The sequence below is a fragment of the Myotis nattereri genome (genome assembly GCF_964212035.1).
Source record: "Myotis nattereri genome assembly, chromosome: 15".
Classification (NCBI taxonomy): domain Eukaryota; kingdom Metazoa; phylum Chordata; class Mammalia; order Chiroptera; family Vespertilionidae; genus Myotis; species Myotis nattereri.
In genome coordinates this window covers 25,436,780-25,464,038 of record NC_138090.1, presented here as the reverse complement: position 1 = coordinate 25,464,038, position 27,259 = coordinate 25,436,780, and the positions used below count along the sequence as shown (strand labels likewise).

The window sequence follows — 27,259 nt, the reverse complement described above, 5'->3', positions numbered from 1 at the left end:
AATATAATTATACTAGAGGTCCGGTGCACAAATTTGTGCACAGGTGGGGTCCCTGGGCTTGGCCAGGGATTGGGTCTGATTGGGGGGTGGGGGGGGGGGGCGGGGAGGTTGGCTGTGGGAGCGCACTAACCACCAGGAGGCAGCTCCGGAATTGAGTGTCATGGTCAGTGCACGTCATAGCGACCGGTCGTTCAGTTGTTTGGTTGTTTGGTTGCTTAGGCTTTTATATATATAGATGTGAATCTATAAAAGCTGAATTCATTTAAACAGAGAGTGCAATGGTGGTTGCCAGGGACTGGGTTGGTGGAAATGGGAAAATGTTGGTCAAACTTTCAGTTAGAAGATAAATGGGTTCTGGGATCTAATGCACAGCACAGTGATTATAGTCAATAATACTGTATTACATACTCCAATTGCTAAGAGACTAGATCTCAAACGTTCTCACTACCAAAAAGAAATGATAAACATGTGACTTGATAGGTAATGCAATGGTGATAATCATATTGCAATAAATAAATATCTCAAATCATTTATTTAATATATACATTGCATATATTAAACTTATACACTGTTATAATCAATTATATCTCAATAAAAAGCATCAATTGCATTTCTCTAAAATAACAATAAATAATCCAAAAATTAAATTAACAAAATAATTCAATGTATAATTGCATCAAAAAATAAAATCTTTAGGAGTAAATATAACAAAAGAAATGCAAGACCTGTATACTGAAAACATTGTTGAAGGAAATTCAAGCCTTAAATAAATGGAAAAACATTCTACGTTCATGGCTTGGAAGGCTAAATATTGTTAAGATGGCAATACTCCTTAAATTCATCTTCAGATTCAACACAATACCTGCCCAAATCCCAGGTGCCTTGTTTTTTGTACAAATGGAAAGTTGATTCTAAAATTCACATGGACCTACAAAGGACCCAGAATATCCAAAACAATCTTGAGAAAGAATTGTGAATCAAAGACTCAGAGACACTACCTTATACACACTAGGAGGGCTAATACAAGACAGATAATAAGGTATAGAGTGGAGGAACTGGATCCCTCCTACACTACTGGTGGAATGTAAAATTGGAAAACAGTTTTGCAGTTTCTCAAAAGAATAACATAGAGTTACCCTATGACCTAGCAATTCTATTCCTAGGTATAAACTCAAGAGAAATGAAAACATATGTCCACATAAAAACTTGCATACAAATTTTCATGACAGCATCATTCATAATAGCCAAAACTAGCAATAATCAATGTCCACCAAATTATGAATAAATAAAATATAATAAATAGTAATATAAAAATGTAAATAAAATAATCCATAAAATGGAATATTCAGCAATAAAATAAAGTACTGATACATGCTACAACACAGATGAACCTTGAAAGCATTATGCTGAGTGAGAGATGCCAGATACAAAAGGCTTATATTATACTAGGGGTTCTCAACCTATGGGTCGCGACCCCTTTGGGGGTCAAACGACCCTTTCACAGGGGTCGCCTAAGACCATCGGAAAACACATAATTAATTACATATTGTTTTTGTGATTAATCACTATGCTTTAATTATGTTCAATTTGTAACAATGAAATTGGGGGTCACCACAACATGAGGAACTGTATTAAAGGGTCGCGGCATTAGGAAGATTGCAAACCACCATATTATACGATTCCATTGATGAAAAATGTCCACAACAGGTAAATCCATAGGACAGAAAGTAGATGAGTGGTTGTCTAGGGTTGGGAGAGTTTGGGGTAGAAATGAGAAGTGAACACTAATGAGTTTGGGATTTCTCTTAGGGAGTGATGAAAATATTCTTAAATTGATTGTGGTAATGACTGAATATACCACAAAACATGGACTTGCACACTTCAAATGAGTGAATTGTATAGTATGTGAATTACATTGTGATAAAGCTGGTTATGTTAAAAGAAATGAAAAGAAAGAAGGCTGTAAGGATTCTGCATGGTGTTGGCCAAATGTGCATAATATTGCAAGATATGTGTATCTGTCTTGTTTTAAATCCTCACCTAAGGATATGTTTATTGAATTCAGAGAGAGAGGGAAGGAGGTAGGAAGGGAGGGAGGGAAGGAGGAGGAAGGAGGGAGAGAGAGGGAGGGGGACAGAGAGAGAGAGAGAGAGAGAGAGAGAGAGAGAGAGAGAGAGAGAGAGATTTGAGATTGTTTGCCCACCAGGAATGGGAATCAAACCTGCAACCTACGTATGTGCCCTGACTAGGAACTGAACCAGAGATTTTTTGGGATGATGCTCCCACCAACTGAGCCGCACCAGCCAGGGCTATTTATTTATTTTTTAATTATGCCTATGTACTGAACACTCCTAAGAGGGTCATGCGTGACCTTTTCTGTTTCACAATCAGATATCCTAAGACTTCTGGAATGGCAGACAGATCAGGAGAGGCTATGTTTCCAAACAAATATGCTGAAGGGCCTCTCAGGAAGGGTCCCTGCCAACACACAGGTTCCAAGTGCATTTTTCAGGAGAATATTTAATGCACAATCCTCGGACCACTGGCTGCGATGCTGTTAAGTCAGCTAAGGTTGTGTTGAACTTCATCAATGATGGCAGTTTTCCTAATTGCAGGGATGATGTTGTTTTGTCAGTGCTGTTTACTCTCAAATCCCAGCATCTGATAGAAGATGTCTACTCCAGGAAAGTGAGGCGAACTGTGCAAGTGGCATTGTCATTCTGAAAGCTGCAGTGCCGGGGGACTTGCCTGTAAAGATCCCTAATGCAGTCAGCGAGATCTCCTCAAAGGAGAGGTCACCATCATTAGTGGAATCACATCAATACCAAAAGAATTCATAATTATGGGAGCATCATCCAGATGTGTTGCTAAGCACATCCTGAAAATTGTTTCTGATGCTGTTTTTATTTAAGAATGATGTTGACTGCTACAAGAAAAATAACAAGAAATAATGTACTGCAAGAAAAACAAGAATGATGTTGGTATTGGGAATACTTGAAAATTATAAGTTGGTAATTCATTCGAAACTGAACTTTTGACAGTTAAACTGTTAAACAGTTTAGGAGTTTTTGTGTTTCTTTTTATTTCTGTGATTTGGTTGGCTATTTTGTTTTTCACTATTGGGAAAAGCAACTTTTACATAATTGGCATGTAAAAGAATGAAAACCCCATAATTGGCATGTAAGAGAATAGAAAATTACATTAGTTTTCTATTTCTGCTATAACATTACCACCAAGTTAGTGGTTTGAAAGAACACCATTTACTAGCTCATGGTATCTGTGGGTCAGAATTCTGGGCACAAAGGGGCTCATCTGGGTTTCCTGTCCAGAGTCTCACAGGATGAACTCAGGGTGTCGGCAGGGGTGTGTTCCTCACCCAAGGCTTGGGGGAAACCTTTCCAGGCTTTTCCAGGATGTTGCAGGACAGATTTCCTTCCCATGCTTTTGATATGGCCCAACCCCATCTTCCAGCCAACAACAGGTTGAGTCCTTCTCAGGCTTTGAAACTCTCTGAACTGCCCTCTGCTTCACCTCACTGACTTCCCTCTTCCACTGCATCTTACCCTCCTGCCTTCCTCTTCTACCTTTAAGGGCTCCTATGATTCTTTGGTCCACCTGGATAACCCAGGATAATCTCCTCATTTTAATGTCAGCTGATTAATCACCTTAATTAACATTGGCAAAGTCTCTTTCTCCATGTAAAGTAACATAACCACAGAGTAAGACAGGGATAGAGCTTATGGGGTTCAAAATTCTGCCTACAACACTGATGGTTAGTTTTGTGCTAACTTGACTGGGCCATGGGGCATCCAGACATTCGGTCAAACTTTGTTCTGGGTTTTCTCTGTGTTTCTGGAGAGATTAACATTTGATTCAGTGGAGTGAGTAAAGCAGATTGCCTTCCCCAGAGTGGGTGGGCCACACGCAGTCAATTGAAGACAGGACTAGCACAGAAAGGCTGAGTAGGAGGGAGTGCCTCCTGCCTGACGGGTGCTCCTGGGTCTACAGTTTTCCTACCACAGATCTTGAAACATCTCAGCCTCCATAACTACATGAGTCAATTATATACATACTAGTGGCCCAATACACGAAATTCATGTGAAGGGTGGGGGGATGGGTCCCTCAGCCCGGCATGTACCCTCTTGCAATCAGGACCCCTCACTCCTAACCGCCTGCCTGCTCGCTCCCAACCACCTGCCTGCTTGCTCCTTATCACTTGGCTCGCTGTTCCTTAGTGCTACCATGGAGGCAGGAGAGGCTCCCGCCACCGCTGCTGCACTCACCAGAAGTGAGCCCGGCTTCTGAGTGGCATTCCTGCTGTGGGAACACACTGACCACCAGGGGACAGCTCCTGTGTTGAGCGTCTGCCCCCTGGTGGTCAGTGTGCATCATAGTGACCAGTCGTTCTGGTTGTTTCACTGTAACAGTCACTGGGCTTTTATATATATAGACTAGAGGCCCGGCACACAAAATTTGTGTGTGGGTGCAGTCCCTAGACATGGCCTGCGATCAGGGCCATCTTCCCTGGCTGCTGGCAGCCTGCCCTGCGCCCCACTGTCACCCACCCTGTTCCCCGTTTGCCATCGGGTGATTGGAGCCTGCCAGCCAAGGGGAGGGACCAAGAGGTGGTCAGTGCACCTCACAGTGACTGGTCGAGCGGTCGTTCTGGTCATTCCGCTGGTAGGGTCAATTTGCATATTACCCTTTTATTAGATAGGATTATTATATAGGATAACTGCATATATAATACATACTATACATGTATTTCCCAATGAAAACCATAGACATTGTCTCCTTTCCTTCTTTCTTCTTCCTTGACCACAGAGATAGCTGTGGTGTTTTGAGGTGTGGAGTCTCATTGCCACAGAGAAAGGCTGGAGACTCATGACGTGCTGACTGTCAGGTTGCTGAGGCACAGGGAATATGAGAAAAACCAACCAGAGAGGCTTAAGCCACTTAAATTTCTATTTTGTTTCCTGTAGCAGAAAGCATTTCTGATGGAAACTTTAATAGATGGATTTTAAAACTGTGTCCGGTATTTTTGCTGTGAGCACAATTCCCTTAAACATCTTTGCCACCAGCATTTTCATCACAAACATTTTTACTGCACTAGTTGGCCATAGCGCCATTTTGCCACCAAAGGTAAAATAACAAAAAAGAAAAGAGGGGCATTAAAAAGAATAAATGAACCCGAACAATTAACACAATTAAAAAACTTCCTTACAAAAAATGAAAATACATGATACATTGTTTTGCTGGTTGATTTGTCTTCTTGCTCAGCATCACACTTTTTTTTTTTGCTACAATTTCTCTCTTCACAAAGAGAGGTATCAGTTTCCCACTAAAGAATCAACAATTAGCGCTCTCAGGAACTGCTGTGGGTTAGGGCCCCTCTTGTACACGGCCAGAGCCTGGTACACTGGTTGGTGGGAAGGAGGATGACTGTGCTCACTGCAGAATTTACAGGCAGATGTGTGTTCACTTTCTAGGGCGGTGTGCAGTGCGGCTTTCTGATCTCTTATTTCACACTTCCGTCAGTTGTGTCACTGTGTTTTCTACCAGGTTGATATACTCAGTTGTCAGCATCCAGTGTTCTAAGGCCACCACATCTCCTCGTCACTGTAGAGACCATTGTATGATTATAAAGTATAAAAGTGGGGGTCCTGGGAGAACTTCCACAGAGAAATGAAACCAAACTGACAACCAGCTTAAATACATTAAGTCTGTCAAAGGTAAAACAGACTGCCAGCCAGTTATTTTATCTTTTATAGTGAAAATGCCTTATGACCCATTAGGCATGTGGCAAAATGCTTGTGGCAAGGACATTTATAGTAAAAAATGTTTAGGTGAAAATATCTTGCACCAAATTTCCTCTCTAGATCTCTCGTAATAGTTTTTCTAACTCTAGAAAGTTTTCCTCTGGTGGTATTTGCCCTTTTGTTGTGCATCTTGCCCTTGCCCTTTAAGATGGAATTAGGACTGGGCCCAGCTGGACTGTCTCACCCTACAGGGAAAAAATCTCACAGACAGGTGTGACATAGAGCCGCTTCTTAGCCCACGAGCTCTGAGCTGCAACCACACTGCAGTTTTTGTTGCTTGCCTGTTACATCTCCCATGAGCAATAAAATAAACACTCCCTGTTCAGATGCACAGCCTTGGTTGGGGAAAAGCACCGAATGCTTACCTCAGAGACCACCGAGTAAATAGATAAATAAGTCTGACTATGGGGGACGTGCAGGATACTAAGAGGTAATTAACCCACAAGGAGACAGGATATGCAGTCTCCTTGAAGGAAGATGTGATTTCAGGTTAGACAGACCCATTCTCACATAGCTTCTCCTCTGCTTATCTGAGCTATGTTTCCTCCTCTGAAACTTGGTGACAATGCTTCTCAGCACCCTTGGGAAGATGAAATGGAATGAACAATTTGAAAGCACCCATTCTGCTTGACCAGTGTGGCTGAGTGTCAACCTATGAACCAGAAGGTCACGGTTCGATTCCAGGTCAGGGCACATGCCTGGGTTGCAGCTTGATCCCCAGTAGGGGGCATGCAGGAGGCAGCCGATCACTGATTCTCTGTCATCACTGATGTTTCTATCTCTCTTTCCATCTCCCTTCCTCTCTGAAAACAATAAAAAATGTATTTGAAAGCACTCGTCTCCCTCATAGGAGGCAAGCATAGTGGTTTGTTGAGGAGCAGAGATGTCTGTGTGCTGTGCTACCTGGTTGCTGAGGGCAAAGGGTGATGGGAGGAGATGAAGGGCTGAATGGCTTGTACTCACACATCCTGCTGAACTAAGTTAGGGAAGACCACAGGATGGCTGTTTTCAAAGCTGTCTTTCCTTAAAGCTCATATATCCTGTGCCACTGTCATAATGGAAATGTATATACTCAGGATGACAAAAGTAAAGGTTTCAGATTACCTATGAATACATGAATATTGATGGAAATTTATGAAGGAGGATCTAACTTGAACCACTGATGGGTTTCCAAAAACTTGACATTATAGTGGAAACTGGATTTTTTCCCCAAGGCATTTTTGGGGTTTTATAGTGAACAAACTCCTTAGGAAACACTTACTAGTAATTCTTTTACTTAAATCAATTGGAATCTGTATTGATGGAGATTCCTTAGGGTGAGGGAGACACAAACGCTGATGACAAGTAGATGTGCTACAGAAGGAACAAACCAACCAGTACAGGGAGGGACCATTTATTGAGGGGCCATCCTTTATCGGGTCCTGCTACCAAGAACTTCCATATATTATCTCATTTACTTCTTATAACACAACTGCAAGATAAGGAAAGCACAGGTGTACTTTATATAAAGGACACATTTTCAAATACCTCAAATAATTAAGAATGTGCACAATTCAAGACTGATCTTGACAAAGAATGGTGTGTGCTTATTTTATTAGCTAAAGTGGCATCAACTATGGTAACAGCAGGTTTATTTCAGGAACCCTGTCCTTGTCAAGAAAAAGGAACAAAGCACTGATACATGCTACATACAACACAGATAAACCTTGAACACATTATTTTGTATGGATAAAGCCAGTCACAACAAACCACATACTGTGTGATTCCATTTATATAAAACTAGTGGCTTGGTGCATGGATTCATGCACATTGAAAGGAAATAAATTAGAAGAAATATTTTAATATCACTATTTGACCTTTCTCTATAATAGAAGTATCAGATAATAGAAGTGTCAACCAAATTCATGATTGACAATGATAAATTAAAACACACTTGTGTGACTGGCGCCAGCGAGAGCTTTATATGTATTGTGCATGCGCTAGTCAATGTTTATTTTTAAACTGCCAGTGCACATCATGTGTACCAGCTGGTCAACTGGTCAGTTGAACGGATGTATGGTCAGTCACTTAGCCTTTTATATATATAGACTAGAGGCCTAGAGGCCTGGTGCATGAAATTCATCCCCGGGAGGCGGGGGGTGGGGGGGGTGGGGGGGGAGTCCCTCAGCCTGGCCTGCACCCTCTCACAATCCGGGACCCTGTGGGATTGGGCCTAAACCAGCAGTCAGACATTCGTCTTGCAATCTGGGACTGCTGGCTCCTAACCACTCTGCCTGCCTGCCTGATTTCCCTAACTGCTTGCCTGCCTGCCTGATCGCCCCTAACCACCTCTGCCTCAGCCCCTGCACCCAGACCCAGGCTTCCCTCCTCCAGCCAGCTTCAGGCAACTGGGACCCGGGCTTCCCTCCCTCTGACCAGCTGCAGACACCCGGGACCCGGGTGGCAGCCCCAGCTTTGTCAGGAAGGACATCTGGAAGATGTCAGGTCCATCTGGTCTAATTAGTATATTACCCTTTTATTAGTATAGATGTCCAGAATAGGCATCTATAGAGGCAGAAAGTAGCTTTGTGGTTTCTGAGGGATAGGGAGTTCTTTTGATAGGGGTAGGGAGTGGAGAATAAATGGAAACTACTTCTAATGGATACAGGATTTCCTTTGAGGATGATAGAAATATTCTAAAATTGATTGTGGTGATGATTGCATAATTCTGTAAATAGTATATTAAAAACTATAGAATCATACACTTTAAGTGGGTGAATCAGCGAATTGCATATGTGACCTATATTTCATCAAAGCTGATATATATATATATATATATATATATATATATATATATATGTATATATGTGTGTGTGTGTGTGTGTGTATATCTCCTATATAATAAAAGGCTAATATGCAAATTGGGAGTTTGACTGACTGGGAGTTTGACTGCTCACTATGATGTGTGCTGACCACCAGGGGGCGGCTTGGAACAAAGGAAGGCCCCAGCTGGCAGCTGGAGGAAGGAAGGCCCCGATTGGCCCTAATTGCCCGCCAGGCAAAGGGACCCTACCTGTGCACAAATTTCATGTACTGGGCCTCTAGTGTATATATACCCCCAACCACCTCTGCCTTGGCCCCCTTATATAAACATATGCGAGACAGAGGGAGAGAAAACCCTGCCAGCCATTTTGAAATTATGTAGTTCTTGACAAATGCTTACAATTTGGGAGGTTACATTGTTTCTAAATTTGTGCACAAATGAGATTTTGTTATTATTTCCATATTGCATCATTTTCAATTTTCCTAATTCAAATTCATACAAAACGCTGTCTCAGTAGATTATCACCAATTCAAAATGAGGACATAGAGACCTGAATTCACACAGCTGATAAGAGAAGGAGCCAGGGTTGGAATGCAGCTTTGCTGGTAGGCAGAGATCTTCTCTCCCTGCAGGATGCAAGGAGATGGCACTATGACCCTCTTGAATCTATTCTCACTGAAAAAGAAAGCGCTCGGTAGCTGCTCATATTTATGGCATGTGTGTATTTGTCAGGCAAGGTGCTCAAAGCTTGATTTCTATTTTCTCACGGACATCACAGCTACCGTTTGGGACATTAATCGTGATCCTCATTTTACAGAGGCGTTGCCAAAGCTCGGAGAGGTAAGAACATGTCCAAGGTCTGCCAACCAGTAGAGGACATGAAACTGGAAGCCAGATCTTTGGGACCCAGGAGCCATGGTCTCAGCCCCTGTGCTATGCTCCTGTCAGAACACATTGCTCTACTGATGCACTTCTAGTTGGCTCACTAGCAAGAAAAAAAATAACATTCCTGTGCCTTTTCCCTCTTTCTCTAGTCCTGGGATGTGGACGTGAGGCCAGCACATTGACGTCAATGGCAGCCACATGATGACGCCCCGTGCCGGGGTGCTTTCAGATAATCAGTGCTGGCCTAGGATCTGAAATTACTGCTATCGGAGGGCATCAAAACCGCTGTGCTAAGAAGGTTTCCATCATAGGATTGAGTTTGTTTTTAATCCAATGAAAACATCTAATGACAGAGACCTCAGAATGCTCTCTGGAAAGAACTCTAAGACAGCAGAGGAGATAAAAACCATTTTTGTCCCAATAAAGGCTCAATTTTCTTGTTACTATAGAAAAAACTGTGGCATGAAACACATACAGAGGAAAGTGGGTTTGAATGTCTAGACCAACATAGCATACCCCAGTTTAAAAACATGGCTTGGAGTCAAATTGTTTGGGCTATCATTCTTACTGGCTGAGTAACACTAGATATGTCCATTTTATTAGAGTTGGCAACAAATACAGAAAACCCCTTGTAACCGTGAGCTAAATAAGACAAGTTCGCTACTGTCTCATGTAAAATAATTCTGCAGAGAGGCTAACACGACACCCCACAGGCAACAGAATCCAGTCTCATTTTACCTGTTGTACCATCTTCCTAGGACATGGTTTCCATTCTCAAAGCCACCACAGGGAGCAGAGTGGCTTCCTGAATTCTCAGCCTCACGTCCTCATTCCAGGCAGCGAGAGGAAATAGGTGGGAGGAGGGCAAAGGGCGCGCTTCCCAATCAACTTGGTTCCCGACTCATTTCAGAAACCTAACCTAGCACATGTTCTGGCTTGCTGGATGGTACTTCATCACATGCCACATCCAGCTGTGATGGAGGCTGGGAAGTGCAGGTTTCACGTGGACACACTGCCACTGTGGTAGCCGGGGTCTGTTACTAAAGGAGAGCAGAATGGATACTAGGGAGGAGGTCTCTTCTCCTGAAAAACTCTTTTCTAACTTCTTTAAGCTTCAACCTCCTTGTTGGAAACATGGAGATGACCACTGCATCTACCTCCTAGGTTGCCGGTGGTGAGTCAATGAAATAATGCATAGGACTTGCGTAGGGCCCAGCACCGCTCCCACTCATGAAGTGGCCACTGTTAGCTTCAGCGCGTGCTGATGGACCATCCTCGCAGGAGCAGATCCCCATCACTCACCCCAGAGCCCACACAGAGACACTGACCGGTGCGTACACTCGGCAGTACCTCTCCTCCAGACTTTAGATTCGGGCTGCATAACCCACTCTTCATGTTCTCCATCCAGGGCAGTGTTTCTTAACCTCGGCACTACTGCCATTTTGAGCCAAATAATCCTTGTGGCGGGGCTGTCCTGTGTATTGTAGGATGTTTAGCAGCATCCCTGGCCTCCACCCACTAGATGCCAGTTACACCCTCCCCGCCCCCCGTGTGGCCACTAAAAGTGTCTGGGGAGGGGAGCAACCATCCACACAGCTGAACACGGCTCTACGATGTCTGAACCCTGTATCTCTCTGACAGCAGCAGCAGGGCTCTCTTCGGTTATCTGTTTTAGTTGCATGGGTCAGCATTTTAAGTTGAACTATCTCAAACGTACTTTCCCCATGAAGTGGAAATCCACCCAGCCGTTTTTGCCTGATACATCACACACAGAAAGAACTCGATTACCTTAATCTCACATGTCTAGATTCCTTTCAAGTCATCACCTCCAACCCTGGCTGGTGACTTGGGTGTGAGCCAACGAGAATAGAACCTCCTCAGCAAGGGAGAGGGTGAAACTACAGAAGTGAGAGAAGCCCAGGTCCAGAGGGCAAGCAGCTCAGTGCGTCTGGCCTTGATGGTCAGGGGACATGACTGTGAGGTCCTCCTTCATTCTGAACAGGAATCTTTCCTAAGGACATAGAGGCCAACTAGAGAAATATGAGCCCACCCAGCCCGCCGCACAAAGAGGGTATCTCTGTGAGCAGCCCCTTATTAAGCACAGACCTAGCAGATAATAACTGTGATAGCGCTGGCTAGGTGATTAGAGCATCATCCTGAAATGCTAAGGTTGTGGGTTTGATCCCTGATTAAGGCACAAACAAGAGGTAACCGGTGAATGTATAAATAAGTAGATTACAGTGGTTCTCAACCTTCTGGCCCTTTAAATACAGTTCCTCATGTTGTGACCCAACCATAAAATTATTTTCGTTGCTACTTCATAACTGTAATGTTGCTACTGTTATGAATCGTAATGTAAGTATCTGATATGCAGGATGGTCTTAGGTGATCCCTGTGAAAGGGTCGTTCAACCGCCAAAGGGGTTGCGACCCACAGGTTGAGAACCGCTGAAGTAAAACAACAGACTGACGTTTCTCTCTCTCCCTTCCTGTCTCTCTTTAAAATCAATAAATAATTTTAAAAAAACCTGTCCTAAATACTCTAAACCAGTGGTTCTCAACCTGTGGGTCGAGACCCCTTTGGGAGTCAAACGACCCTTTCAACAGGGGTTGCCTAAGACCATCGGAAAACACATATATAATTACATATTGTTTTTGTGATTAATCATTATGCTTTAATTATGTTCAATTTGTAACAATGAAATTGGGGGTCACCACAACATGAGGATCTGTATTAAAGGGTCGCGGCATTCGGAAGGTTGAGAACCACTGCAAAAGTAGAAAACCAGAGCAAGAAGAAAGCATTGAAAATTCCCCAAATCAAACTTTTGAGAAATCTTTGAAAACAGCCAGTCTTCTAAATAATAAAATAGGTTTGGGAAAGATGCTTGGTTTATTAAAAATTCAGTCATAATTAAAGCAAGAAAGTCGTAAATCTATTAATTTTTTTCTTTGATATATTGGAAAATTCAATTCATGACCTATATTATATAACACATATACTTGAAAGTAATTTTATATGCCCTCTTCCCACTAAACTTAGAAATCTGAGTCTCTTCCATGTACTTAAGAAGTGGGGTGGTTCCATACATAAGTCACCGAGGGTGTCTTCTGTACACTGTGGACAGATGGCGGTAGAGCGGTTCAAAGGTAGCTGTGCAGACAAGTGGGGGCAGCCGCTCTGGACACTCCTTCAGAAGGGAAGGCATGTATAGCATGGTGATGCTGCAGTGAAAGCTGGTTTATCAGCTGTTTGTTATAAAGCTTTTCTGACTGACATGTGAAGACTGTCCTGATTGACAGCCTACATGCCTAGGAGGAGAATCTGGCTCTATTTGAGAAGGCCACTGCCAGTAACTATGGGCCACATGGAGGTACCCGACCAGCTAGGCTGGGGTAAAATGACTAACGACAGCCGCTGGTATTTTTCTCCCTCCCTCCTGCCCTCTCTCTCCTTCATCTATCCATACACATATGTATACTTACACCTCCACACAATGTACATACACATACACACATTGCATATAAGGAAATGCTGTCTAGACTTAGGTGGCAGATTTGGGTTCATTTTAACATTTTCATGGGTGAAGTGGCTGAAGGACAGAGGGCATCAGAGATGGAGAGGAAATGAAAGGGCCCAAGAGTTAGTCTGAATCTGAATTCCAGTTTTGTCACCTACCAGCTGTGTGATCTTGGGAAAGTAACCTAAGCTACCTAAGTAGGAGCATGGTAAAATCTGATTTTACTGTTAAAACCACCCCAGGGCTTCCTACTAATTTTAAAGTAAAATAAAAACTTATGGAGCTCTAATATAGGATCTGCCTACTTCTTCAGAGGGTCAGGTAAAGAATGCTTATGTATTTAAAAATACTTTACATATTTAAATTTATAGATATACAGGTAGTATATATTTTGGCTTTGTGAAATATACAGTCTATGTCCCAACTCTAACATTGTGGGAAAACAGCCATAGCCCATGCTTAAATAATAAAAGTGTAATATGCTAATTAGACTAGAGGTCCTTCCAGACAAAGCTGGGGCTATGAGGAAGCCTGGGTCCTGGGTGTCGGAGGGAAGCCGGTGCCAATAGCCAGGGGAAGGAAAGCCTACTCTCGCATGAATTTCGTGCATCAAGCCTCTAGTGCTTAAATAAGCAATAATGGGCAATGCTTATAAGGGCATGGCTGTGTCCAGTAAAACTTTATTTTAAGAACACAACAAACAGTGGGGGCAGATTTGGCCCGTGGCTGGTAGTTTGCTGACTTCTGTTCAAAATGATCTTGCACTTGCCTGTCTCCTTGAACTCACCCAGCTGTCTTCTTGTTGACCTTCTCCCCTCCTGCTGGCCTCTTCTCTGTCCCTCCATCTGCCATTCCTGCCTCAGACCTTTGCATTTCTTAATCCCTCTGCCTGCATCGTCCTTGCTCAGTACCTTTACATTGTGGGCTCTCATTCTCACTGGTCTTAGCTTAAAGGTCATCTCCTTAGAGAAGTCTTCCTTGACCTCATTGTCATTCTATTACATCACCTTGTTCTATTTTATCCAAAGGACTTAAATGTTCCTGTTTATTCATTTCATTGTTTCATTTTTGTTTTGCAGCTGCTCAACTGTCACCTGATTTCCACTTTGGTTGGAAACTCTCACCAAATTTATTCTTTCAAAAGATTGTAGGGTGATCACTAAGTTTCTGAAGCTACCAATGCTTCTTTACCTTCCCTCCACTTTAAAGTATTTTAATTAAGTTTCTTAATTAATTTAAAGTATTAGATGATACAAATCCTTCTCTCTCCAAAACGAAAAGTGATGGAAGAAAGACTTCCAGCTTGAGTCTAAAATATATCCAATAAATTAGTGGGGCAGGGCCACCAAGCATTTATTTTTAAGAGGGAGTCATCTCTATGAGCACAGCAGCCTTATATTTCCAGTCCACCAGGTTACCCACAGTGCCTGGAATGTGGAGATCTGACATGAATGAGTATGAAAATGGATGCCTGGCAGAGGGAAATAGACACACAGGCTGGCCAGGAACAAATACTTCACGATTAGAGAGAAAATGATTCAAGAAACAATGTGGTATCTGTCTCTTGAATTGATCTCCAACCTCATGGACTCATGTATGAATTTAGGTGGAGAGAGGGCTCTGAATAAAAATGAGAAGAGCTGTTTCAAAGTTACTCACATTAAAGAGGAGACAGAGAGTTTTACTGGTTAGGTATTCTTTAAACAGAATAAAGGGGCCCAGGCATCCTCCTGTCTCACTAAGCCCTACGGTATCTTGAAGGCTCTAGTGCAGGGGTCCTCAAACTACGGCCCGCGGGCCACATGCAAATACAAATATTGTATTTGTTGCCATTTTGTCTTTTTACTTCAAAATAAGATATGTGCAGTGTGCATAGGAATTTGTTCATAGTATTTTTTTTAAACTATAGTCCGGCCCTCCAACGATCTGAGGGGCAGTGAACTGGCCCCCTGTTTAAAAAGTTTGAGGATCCCTACTCTAGTGAATCAGCAGCAATGGGAATAGTAATGTATGCAATGGTGTCGTCGGAGAGGGGCTAGGACATAAAGGAGGGAAACACCTACTGGCTGTGACAAGGTCTTGACTGGCTTGGTTTGCAGCTCCTAACACATTACCTTGGGTCCCCAGACTTGGTTAGGAGCAACTTAGTGGAGATTCAGTTTCTTGAGCAAAGTTCAGATAACTCAGCACGTTTGATATACTTTATTTCTGAAATGTTCCCTTTGGGAAGGTGTCTTTGGTTGGATTACACAGCACTTTCATGGATTTTGTTTTAACTACACTGGAGTGATTTGTAGCATAGTTCAAGTGCTGCCTAATCCGCTCCGAATGGTACTGCCTCATGTTCCTGGCAAAGCCCCTTAGCTAAGACCCCAACGCAGGGTCAACAACTTCTGTCCACTTCCTTGACCACAAAATGCAGGGAGGATTCTAGAGTGAGGCAGTTTACAGCTCACAGATACGGTTAGTGAAATGACCACAAAAACTTGGAGATACTGAATATAATTTAAAAAAAATGTCCAGGTTGAGATGTAACATGAAGGACTATTGTATCTTCATGTACAAGCTTAGCCAAGAGAAAATATAATCCAATGATTAGAAGCACCCCCCTCAAATGCATCAAAATGTAACAAACATGTCCGTATCCCATCATTCCCACTTGTTTGTACTTATGCTAAAGAAATTGTCACACAGTTGGAAGAGATGTATCTTCCCTTGTAGAAGTGATTATAAGTACAGAAGAGTGAGAACAACCAAAAGCAACAGGCTAATTAGATGAAGGTAGATCCAGGCACTAGCTGTTTAAAACAAGGATGTGGCTTGATATGATTTACTGATTGACAGAATGTCCATTGGACCCCGCAGCGTGAAGAAAGTGAGCACAGGAAAGGAAGTCGAGTTCCATTTCTGGAAAATTGTGCACGTGCGTCTCTGTATGTAGCACACAGAGGGAGCCCTGGAGCGCTGCTCACCACGAGGGCAGTGATGGATTTCTCTGGGTAGTGAGACTTGAGGGCAACTGCACTTCTTCATTTAAACGAAGCTGGCAAAAAGCTGAACGGCTTTGCTTTTAAAATAAATATATCTGCTTAAGAAAACAACCAGTGAACCAACCAACCAACCAACCAACCAAACAGAAACCCAAAATAGACACATGTCCAGTATTCCAAAAGCCCCTGGGATTAGCCAGAATACTTGAGAATGGGAGAAACTATAAAGTGAAAGTCCAAAAATACAATGAAGGAAAACTGGACAGCTAGTGGACTGAAAAGCTACATGGCCGTTACTGCAACAAGTAAACAGGTGACCAGAAAAGGGACTTTACTTCCAGGTTATACCAACGCACAGATCATCTATACTGAGCGAGGTCTCAAATGTTAAGCATCAAATATCACGACGATCTCTATGTATGGAGACCAAGCCATTTTGGAAAATAGCAACTGCCAAGCACAGGTGAGCTCTCAGGACAGCCATTTGTCCCAGAGGCCGCTTGGTCAGCTGTTCTTCCTCATGTCTAGCCAGGTAGGACCTCTTTAAAAATCAAAGTAACTGAGTCTTGAAGAATGGAGACTCAGGTGGACCCAAGGGGGGAAAAAGTCAACACCCCTCCCCCCACTCTCCTCACAGCACCCCGTCCTGCGTGGGTGCCTGGCTGCACCCACCACATTGCAATGCTTACTTATTGGTTGCAGTCTCCCTACTGGGCTCTGCATGCCAGAGGGAATGGGCAGCATCTGGCAGGTGCACAGCTGCGCCCTCGGAGCTGAGAGTAGTGCAGGCACAGAATAGATGCTCAATAGCATTTTGGATGGGGGAATAGAGGGAGCATGAGAGGAAGCAAGACCAGGCAAGAGTCCTTGTGCTCTCGGGAGGGAGTTAGAGGATGAGGCTTTAGCTGCTCATCTCTGGTCCAGTTCAGCAGCCTCAAGAAAAGGGGATCTCTTATGAGTCAGGACATGCACCTCTAGGCACTGACCCATATTTAAAGAGAAATTCCTCTTTCTCAGTCATGCAGCTTGGGGACTAACATATTTCTCCCACTACCTCCTTTCCCTGAGATCCCTCAAAGCCACCCCACCTATCCAAGTGTTGGGTGCCATGCTCCCAGCTGTCCCAGCTGACATCTAGGGTGGCTGCAAGCATGGAGGGAAGAGCATAGCTGAGGCCTGCCCAACAGCCAGCTCCTGTGCCTTGTTGGGAGGCTGCCCCTGAGCTGCTGGCACCGTTTTCCCATGCCCACAGCTGGATGAAAGTGCCAGGGGCTAAGTCCCTTCGGGGACAGCTCTGATGGGCGTGGGGATGGATATCCCAGCTCCCTGGCCTCTGGGCTGGGATAACACTGCTGTGTGTGTTTTATGTCGTTTCCTAGAGCCCCTTGTCCATCCAGGGATCAAGCTCACAACTGCCCACTACGGTAGCTGGCTCACTGGCATCTTGAAGTGGCTGGCTCCCCTTTCTTGTAGCTCCCCTCACCGGGTATCCTCCACCTCAGGCAAACCACACGCCTCGACCCTCACACCAGGGTCTGCTTCCGGAGGAAGCCCTGTGCACTTTCCTCATGGTTAGCCCTTCCCAGAGTGTCCAGAGGACTGCAAGTGGCAAAACACTGGGAAATGGGTGCCAGCCAGCACTGTGGGGCCCTGGCATGTATGCCCTCCAGGAACTTCAAGCTGCCCATCCCTCTATCCCTAACGCCCATCGTCTTGGCATGCTTCCGGCATTCAGAAAACACTAGGTTCACACGGAGCCCTGGCTGGTCCCAGGGAGCAGCCAGGGCCTGGGCTTAGGTCCCATCCATCAATGCCTGTGACTCCACCAAAGGAACAGCTCATAATGTGCAAAGTTCAAAGACCATTACTGTCTGTTACTCTCCCTTCATCTAGTAATGATTTCCCAGAACACTACCTTGGAGTTTAGTGCTGAGGGCTGGAAATGGTCTCCTGTCTGCACAAACAGATAAATATAGGTGACCTTCCCACGTGATGGATTGGGCAGATGGCGTCCGGGTACACGGGAACATGAAAATGATACTTGGCTTGTTGGGAGATGAATGTTCCTTCACACAAACTATATATGTCCCTTTGCCTTCCCTTCCCTAGTGGGTTCGCTGCCAGAATAATAATTGCAGTATTAACAATACATTGGCATTTCCTGAACATTTATTATGTTCTAAGCACTGAGTGAAGCACATTGCCCCATTTACTCCTTGCATATCGTTCTCTAGGGTGGCACGATTATACACCCACTCCATCTATAGGCAAGGCAATTGAGGCTTCTAGAAGGTTCAGTAACCTTCCCAAGGGCTCACCTTGTTAAAGAGGCAAGTGGAGCATTAAACCCAACTCTAGGCCACAATGCTTGGCACCAGACTAGCCACATCATTTGTGGGGCTCAGTGCAAAATGAAAATGCAGGACCCCTTGTTCAGCAGTTATTAACAATTTTAAGATGGTGATGGCAGAGCCTAATAGCAACCCTGGGGCCCTCTGAGCGTGATCCTCTGGGAGGCGGTGAAGGTCACGCCCCTGGTTATGTGGAGGCGGAAGAGAGTGATGTGAATGAGGATGAGGACCCCGGTGGGGAATGCTGTTTATCCCCAGAGACAGAGCAATAGCTCTCATAGATTAAACGCCAGTCAGTGAGCCTGGATATTTGGTCAGAGAGCTGGTCACTTTCTGTCAGAAGCTAAATCAGTTCATCAGATTAGAACCCCGCAAATACTTTCCCTCAGCTGGGCCTGCAAAGAGTCTGTCCTAAACAATGTGAGGGAAGGTGGCCGGCTCCAACATGGTACATGGGAAAGGGCCTGTGTCTTGAAGTCAGAGACATGAAAACAGATTCTAGCTCATCTCCCAGCTTGTGATTTGGGGGAAGTTCCTGGACTCCTTTGAGATTCCGTTTTCGTATTTGTATGATGGGAGAGTTACCACCTCTCAGGGTAGGACCTGGTATAATGGAGGCAGTGATACAGTGTATATAAAGGTCTCAGAATACAGTAAGCGCTCCTCATAGTTTAGCAGCTGTTTTCACCGCGAAGACTTGGGGACAGTTGAAAGAGCACATGATGTGAAGGTGGGAGATACAGTTGAGCCCTGAACACTGCCTCCCATCTGTTATGGTGTCCACTGGGCAAAGTCACTGAACTCTTTCCAGGGTCAGCATTCTCTTCCGTAAAGTGGACCCAGAATAATGTCCACAACACATAGGATTCTGAGAGCCGCACATGAGTGAGAGGTTATGAAACTGGGAGAGGCGATCATTTCTATAGCCGGTCTGTGTTTGTTGTTATAACTTATAAATGGTTAAGGTTGGGGAGGGGGCTTGAGAGAGGGTCACCATCACCCTCCCCAGATTCCCACTGTCCCCATGGAAGCTTCGGGGCCTCCTTGCCTGAGCTCTCCCACAGGCACTGAGTGATCTAAGTGATTTCTCCTCTAAAAGTTTTCCACATTTCCACATTCTTTACCCAAACTTTGATGCCATTCCAATGCCTGCTTTACAGTCGAACCCAGAGGGCACTGAAAAAAACAACAATAAATCAGGCCAAATTCCACACAGCTGGTAGAAGCTCCTCCATACTGATCTCCAAGGCTTTCTGTATTTATAGGACATTTCCAATTATAAATTGAAGTTTGAGATGGTTTATGTTTTGCTGGAGATGCGTCCACCCTAACCAAATTGCTTTGTGCTTTAAGAAATTCAATATACATAAAGGATTCAATTTTCTTTGAAAATATGATGTGTATATAAAAACATTAAAATTTGAAATTCTTTCTGAAACTTTAAGGAAGGGCACAGTGGGAGGTAAATTGAACATTGTCTAATCGTATATACATATAATATACAGAGATATGCACCTGCTCACAGCTGCCTGAAATATCACCATTGTCATTTACATTTAGAACACTTTTCCAGCCCATCTTGAATTCCAGTCACTCATATGCAATGCCCGGGTACCACAGATGGAAAAGGAGAATCATTTTTCTGCTCTGCTCCATCTCCAGTCTCTTTAATAGCTTTCCTCATCGGTTCTCCTAACTTGTTCTGAACACCAGCTTGTTTAAGATTTCTGTAAACATCAAACTCAAATTCCAGGGCCTCTCTCACCAAAAGCCATCTCTCCATCACAGCAGCCTCCTGAGAGGTGCCACAGGAAGTTCCGCCCGAAGTGATCTGACCCACCTCCACCCGCTACTCTCTGATTTTCTGGTGCTGTTTTCACCCCTCTGTCGCCACCCTCGCCCCCAAATGCCTTCCAGCACACACAGGGAATTCCCTCTCCTTTTTACAGAATGCATTCAAATTCCAGAAGAGAGAGGGTCACTCCTGCCCCTGGGCATCTGAGAAGTGCATAGAGATCCAGCTCCTTGAAGATGAAGGGAGGCTTTAGGCACCTTCCTTACAGTTATTCACCTGCTAGTCTAGGCAGGTTACCATGACAACACTTCTAGCACCTCATACAACGACACGTTATTGATACATCCCATCAATTCAGGCGGAGGGTGGGAGGGCAGGTAACCAGTCGAACAAGCTATCCAATGTTCATCTCCCATCTGGCCACTGACTGACTCTCTTACTTACTTGTTTTGCCATGATCTGGACACAGCCTCAGTGATAGTCTTAATATGGCACTTTTTCACTGAAATGCATTTTAAAGCTTAAAATCAAAGTACAGCCTTACACTAGGGATGCTTCTTCTTTGCTCTGCAGTTTCTCAAGCATTATTCTTAGGACTAATTTCTGCTGCTGGTCACAGAATGCTTTAATTAGTATCTATTGGGCCAGAAAGGGAGCTCTAATTGTAAAACCTTCCCTGACAGAAAGGTTAAATGTGGGGAAAAGATAAAAGGAGCTCTGTAATAACTCTGAGTCATTTTCATAACAGTAGGTACAAGTATTTCCAGGGAGGAAAATAAAATGTCTTGCCTTTGGCCCTTTGACTGAGGACAAAGGTTTCTCCACGCACATCTAAGGAAAGGGGAGAGAAAAGGCCTACCCATTTTTCCAAAATGGTTCTGATTAAAATGCACCTATGAAAAGAAGTAACTGAGGAGCCTGCAGTGGGGACTTTAATGTCCTTCACAGCCCCACTGCTTCACAAAGTCCAGCCTGGGGCCTCACAAGGGTGAGCTAGATATTTACATTGTGTCCCACGGTAGCCATGCGTTAAAGACTTAGATGTCGGTCACCCTTGAAGGATCACCTTTAGGGACAAGGGGAGATATTTCCATAGTTTGCAACACCCCAGTCATGTTCTGAGTTGCATCTTTCCAGCTCTTGCTTTTACCCAGGGAAATAATATGTCAATGATGATGCATACCAACAAGTTGGAGTGGCAATACATAGCGTCTCTAGTCCCCAAAGATCAGAGTATGCCACTTCCCAAGCCATTATGCTAATGATAAGCCAACTTAACATACCTGTAGGCGATCCTTCCATGACATGGCCAACATAGGGGCCCTCTCGAAAGCTTGGTCTATTGTCGTTCTGATCAATCACAATGACTTCCAGAGGGACTGGCCCCTCAAGAGTTCTGCCGTTAACATCAATGGTCTCCACAAATAGCTATTGGAGCAAAGAGATGGAGAAAGAGGGATTAATTCATTATGGAAATTGAAACCAGGTTCTCTGGAGAAGGTTGGTTATATCAGCAATTGTATGAGCCCTCAGCAATATTGTGGTCTCAATGGATAGACAGTGGGACTAGAATAGAAACTAAACATTAGAGAATAAAAGACAAAGATCAATTCATGGGAGGTCCCCCTTGGGAAATTTACAATTAATTTATCAAATCTGCAAAGGAAGTTCAAAAAAAAAAAAAAAGAAGAAGAAGAAGAAGAAAGGAAAAACAAAGAAAACACTCGTAATCAGCCATAGCTGAGAAAATGTGCTTATATTGTTTCTGTTTTTCCAACATCATTATGCTTAAATGGAATGTTATGCTAATAAAAATAATTGACTAAGCAGTTATGAACAGAGTACATTATAAAATAACTGAAAGTGTTTATAGTAATGTTTGGGAGAAATTCAGGGCAGTAAGTATGTATAGAGAGCCTTCCTGGTGCAAGGAAGCCATTTGCTGGGTCCTGAATGAGACCTCAGGATTCCTGCCCACCAGGCCCTTATAATCTATGGGGGAATGTCATAATTCCACAAAACACCTCCAATACAGAATTACCTTCAGATCTCAAGGATGAAGAAAATAATAGCATAAAAAACATTAGCTTTATTGTCTTGGAAACAGGAAATTATTTCATGACATTTCCAGTGAATCACAGTAACCTTATGCTCTTATTTTCTGAGCCTACTTCAGCCTGGACTGAACTCGGCAGGGATGCAGCACTTCTCCGTGGATATCAGTGGTGGTCCCTGCATTGAAGGGGGTTGAGCATTTCAGTCAGAAAAGGGTCTCTACAGTGGGACTCCTCAGGAAGAGGCCTCTGCAGCTGGAATCCCAGCATAACATTAAAAACACTCATTATTAGGAATAATAATCAATATTATCCAGGGTTTACCCAGGCTCTCTACTATATTAACTCCCTTGATCCTCACAGTAATCCTAGGACCCTTTTGTGAGGAGGGAACAAAAGCAAACAGAGATTATACGGTGGAGTCTAGATTGGACCCCATGAAATCAGGCTCCAGAGATTACATTTTTAACATACATAATGTTTCTAAGTCACTTAATGCCTGTCACATAAAATATCTCAAGAATATTATAAGGCTCTGGCCAGGTAGCTCAGTTGGCTGGAGTGCCGTCCCAATATACCAAGGTTGTGGGTTTGATCCCTAGTCAGGGCACATACAAGAAGTAAGCAATGAATGCATAAATGAGTGGGACAACAAATTATTCATATTCTCTCTCTCTCTCTCTCCCCCCCCCCCCATCAATAAATTTAAAAAAGAAATATTCAATTAGCTCCTGCTATTGTTGCTACTGTTATTGTTATCAACACCAATGTAAGAACTGACCCAGCCCTGGCTGGTGTGGCTCAGTTGGTTGGAGTATCGTCCAGTACACCAAAAGGTTGTGGATTTGATCTCCGGTCAGGGCACCTACAGGAGGCAACTGATGGATCTCTCTCTCTCTCTCTTTCTCTCTCTCTCTCATCAATTAAGGAAAAAAAAAAACTAGCCCAAATTAGGAAAATAAGAGAGAAACACCTTTGTTACAAACCAGCACAGTACCCCACGTAATGGTGCTGTAATTGGTATCATTCTTTTGGAAAGCAGCATGGGGAAATCCAACAAAAAGCTTTGAAAATGCATACGTTTTGTTCCATTTGTATACCACTCCTGGTTCTATTTGAGTTAGGTTGTGCTATATATATGAAAATATTCACTGTAGTGTCATTTCTAGTAATGAAATAACACTGGCATCCACTAAATGTCCAGTGAAAGGGGACTAGTTGAATGAATGTTTATGTAACAACATGCTAGAATACAGCCATTAGAGAAAATGATTATTAAATCTTGTTGATCTACTAAGAATATTGTGTGAAAATAAGCTAAATAGCATGTGTAACATATACATATGGACAGAATTTGAACTTAGTAAGCAAAAGTAAAACCAGGTATGCTTGGGTAGAGAGATATAGTTTTCATTTTTTTTTTCTTTAACAATCTTTTCACTAGCAAACTAAAACACACACCCACACTTTGATTTCTGCAGCAAACAAAATAACGCACATATACTTTAATTAAAGGGGCAGAGCCTTTAACATCTGCATAAATAGAAAATCTTAAATAGAGTTCACTCTTATACTTTTACTAGGGGCCCAGTGCACGAATTTGTGTGCCTTGAAAGGAACTGTGGGCCATGAGGCTACAGTGGGCACAGGGGCAGGTCTTGGCCCATCCTCCGCCCCCCGCCCAACCCCTCCCATGGCAGCATCTGGTCCCAGTCTGCCGGCAGCCCAGCTCCCACCACTGCCACTCCCACATGCTGACAGCAGCAGCCCTGCTTGCACCAGCTGACAGCATGGAGCAACTGGGGCTGGTGTCCTCAGCAGGTGTGAGTGGGGCCGTCACTGGCAGCGCGTGTGAGCGGTGGCTTTCAGCCCTGATCGCCCCTGATCGCCCCTCAGGAGCAGGAGGAGGTGGAGAAGCTCTGAGGGGTGATTGGGGCTGGCAGCTGCTGCTTACACCCATTAACAGTGCCGAGCGACTGGGGCCGGGGCCGGGGCCGGGCACCAGCAGTGGGTGTGAGCAGCAGCTCCGGCAGCAGGTGTGAGCACCAGGGGAGACCACGGCACATGGGAGCAAAGAATTTTCAGTAACCACCAGAGGCTTGCCCTGATGACAGTGACTGGCATCCCGCCTTGGTCTGATGCCCCCACTTACCTGCTCCACCCTCCCACCATGGCCGATGCCCACCATGTTCTGTGATCTCCCACCTGCTGCCAATGCCCGCCATGTTTTGCACATGCCCCCTAGTGGTCAGTGTACATCATAGTGACCAATTGTTTGGTTGTTCTGCTGCTCAGTCTATTTGCATATTAGCCTTTTATTATATAGGATGCTGCTTTTAAAAATCTACTATGAGAATACTGCTAAAGAAAGAAAATTAAAGCCTTGGGGAAAATTCATCAATAATGAAGGTCTGGCCTTTTGTCCTACCAAAATAGCCAGAGTTGACTTTAACTTAACCAAAAACCTATGTCTAAAGACAACACGTATGTTGGATCTGAATCTTAAGTTTTCTGTTTGTTCACAAATTGGCCCCCGTACATGAAGGGTGTGGAGAGATCTAAGAAAGAGGTGGGCCACTCCAGATAGTAGGTAGCTGTTTAATAAGTAAGGGAACCTATATATGAGACTTGTCTTGGAGACCACAAGACAAGTAGATCTCTGTTTCCACCCACCAGGATCTTGAAAGTTTATGTGGGTTCAGTCACATATGCCATCCAGATAGTCTCAACAGCACCTTACTATCTCAAGGCTGTGTCCTTGATAAAGCTCACATTGTGGGAATGGTGGGCAGAACATACATTCCAAGGACAGGAGAGGGGTGAGGAGCCTGACCCAGCTTGTGGGTCAACAGGTGGTCACATCCTCTGATGACCTCCTCCTACACTTCCACTTTCTGTAAGATTCGGGTCGTATAAGAAGCACAAGTAGGACAAAGGAACAGAATTCACATTTGCCAAATATGCAAATACACTGGAACTGGGAGGAGCAGGCTCTAGATCAGCCGTGGGCAAACTACGGCCTGCGGGCCGGATTCTGCCCGTTTGAAATGAATAAAACTAAAAAAAAAAAAAAGACCGTACCTTTTTATGTAATGATGTTTACTTTGAATTTATATTAGTTCACACAAACACTCCATCCATGCTTTTGTTCCGGCCCTCCGGTCCAGTTTAAAAACCCATTGTGGCCCTCGAGTCAAAAAGTTTGCCCACCCCTGCTCTGGATCCATCTCAACATAATGGGAAGACAGACAGACAGACACTAAGGAGATATAATTGATTAGGATGAATGAAAAATGTTGCACCAAATCTCATAAAATGAATTATGTAAGTAGACAACCTGATAGGAGTTTATGTCATTCCAGTACCCAGAGTTTGACTCCTGAATTTTTTAGTGGAAAACAATATTGCTCGATGCACTCTGGGTTATCACGAGAGAGAGAGAGAGAGAGAGAGAGAGAGAGAGAGAGAGAGAATGTGTGCTGCTGGCAGGGGAAGTACCTATTTTAGGTACAACAGTTTGGAAGACTTTCTACAGACTTTCAGGCCCTGCCCAGAATCTACTTATTGCTGAAGGAACATTCTGACTGAGACTTGAAAGACAACAAAACAGAAGGAGCTGGCCACGTGAAAATGCATGGAAAGGAGTTGTAGACAGCAGGTGTAATGGCTTCTAGCCTAGCATTATATTAGGGATGGTCTTGGTACAAGATGAAGTCAAACTGGGCTCCCCTCAATTCCAACGGAGTAGACTAAAGTCAATTCTGCTATAACATTCTTTGCTGGGTAAACAGAGATGAGGGAGGGAAAATGATATCATGCTTGTTTCTAACAAAGAAAACCATAGTAGACTGAATAAAATATAGAATAGGAAATGCTAGTGCCTTACTAAGTTGTCCATGCATTTTCCAAAGGGCATATATTAAGTGTGGATGAAAATTAAGCAGTCATGAAGAAATTATTAGTAAACATGACCTTATCTACCCAATCACTTACTATAGAGAAATCTGACATTCCAGTGAATTTAAATAACTATTCTCTTATGAAGGTCACATCCACAGTTAACAAATGTGAAATCTTCTGAAATGGGACTCCTAACTTCCAGAAGGTACCTCTAGTATCAGAGGATAAATGTTTAATGATGTGTTCACCTTCCTTTCCTCTACTTAATTGAAATTCCCAAAACACACAAGTCCTTAGTCTAAAACGACTGGAACAATGTTTGTTTCCTTTGAGTCACAAGATCTATTCTAGGGACTGTGTTTGGGGCTCCAGAAATAAAACAAACCGGAATGCATTCTAAGGGAGGCATTCTCATGCCTGTTCTTGATGTTTAAAGTGAGATGCCAATTAGTAGAAACCTACTGTGAGAAAAACAAACAGGCAGCCATTGGCAGAAAGCAATGGAATAATTGCTCACAGGAAATGGAAATCACCCAGTTTCTCACTATTTCTGCACCATCTTCTAGGACTGCTATTCTTAATGTGAGTGGTTGATCTTCTTGGGAATAATGAGGGGTGACATATAACGAGGTCCACTGTGGAACCAGAAAGAGAGAAGATGCTCAATAAATTAGATCTAGAAACAGTTGCCCAAGTTACTTGGACAAGTAATTGCCTAATAACTCATTCATGGCAAGTAGGCCTGAAAAAGTGATATATTCGACCAACCTCTGTGCTGTGTGTTCTAGGACCTTGCTATGCACAGTGTGGTCTTGGGCCCAGCATCCCTGGCGTCCCTGGGGGTTTAGAAATGCAGACTCTCAGGCCCTGCTAGAACCTCCCGAGGCAGCCCTGGCTTTTATCCCATCTGCAGGGAACCCAGGTGCACACCATTCTTTGTGTGATGCTGACCGGTGACACAGGAGTTAGAGATGAAAGCCCAACGGCCTGTAGCGCTTGGGAAGAGCATTTCCAGGTTTGGATGCATGAAAATAACTTCCAAACAGAAGGCAGAGTCGCACCACCTGCTAGGAAGCCACTGCACACTTGGACTCGTGTCAACCCCAGACACACAGGCCAAGCAGAGCAGGTGTTTTCTGTGG

At 43.8% G+C, this 27,259-nt stretch overlaps 1 protein-coding gene across 2 annotated transcripts in view; it reads right to left on the bottom strand.

The window, feature by feature from the left end:
* The window catches only part of CDH13 (cadherin 13), a gene marked incomplete at its 3' end in the record, with an annotated part of 1,052,451 nt that overhangs the window by 352,842 nt on the left and 672,350 nt on the right, over window positions 1–27,259 (bottom strand). For both annotated transcript variants that reach the window (XM_081106984.1, XM_081106983.1), the window contains exon 6: window positions 21,447–21,591. In XM_081106984.1, the coding sequence (XP_080963110.1) occupies window positions 21,447–21,591 (145 nt within the window). The remainder of the gene's footprint in view (window positions 1–21,446; window positions 21,592–27,259) is intronic.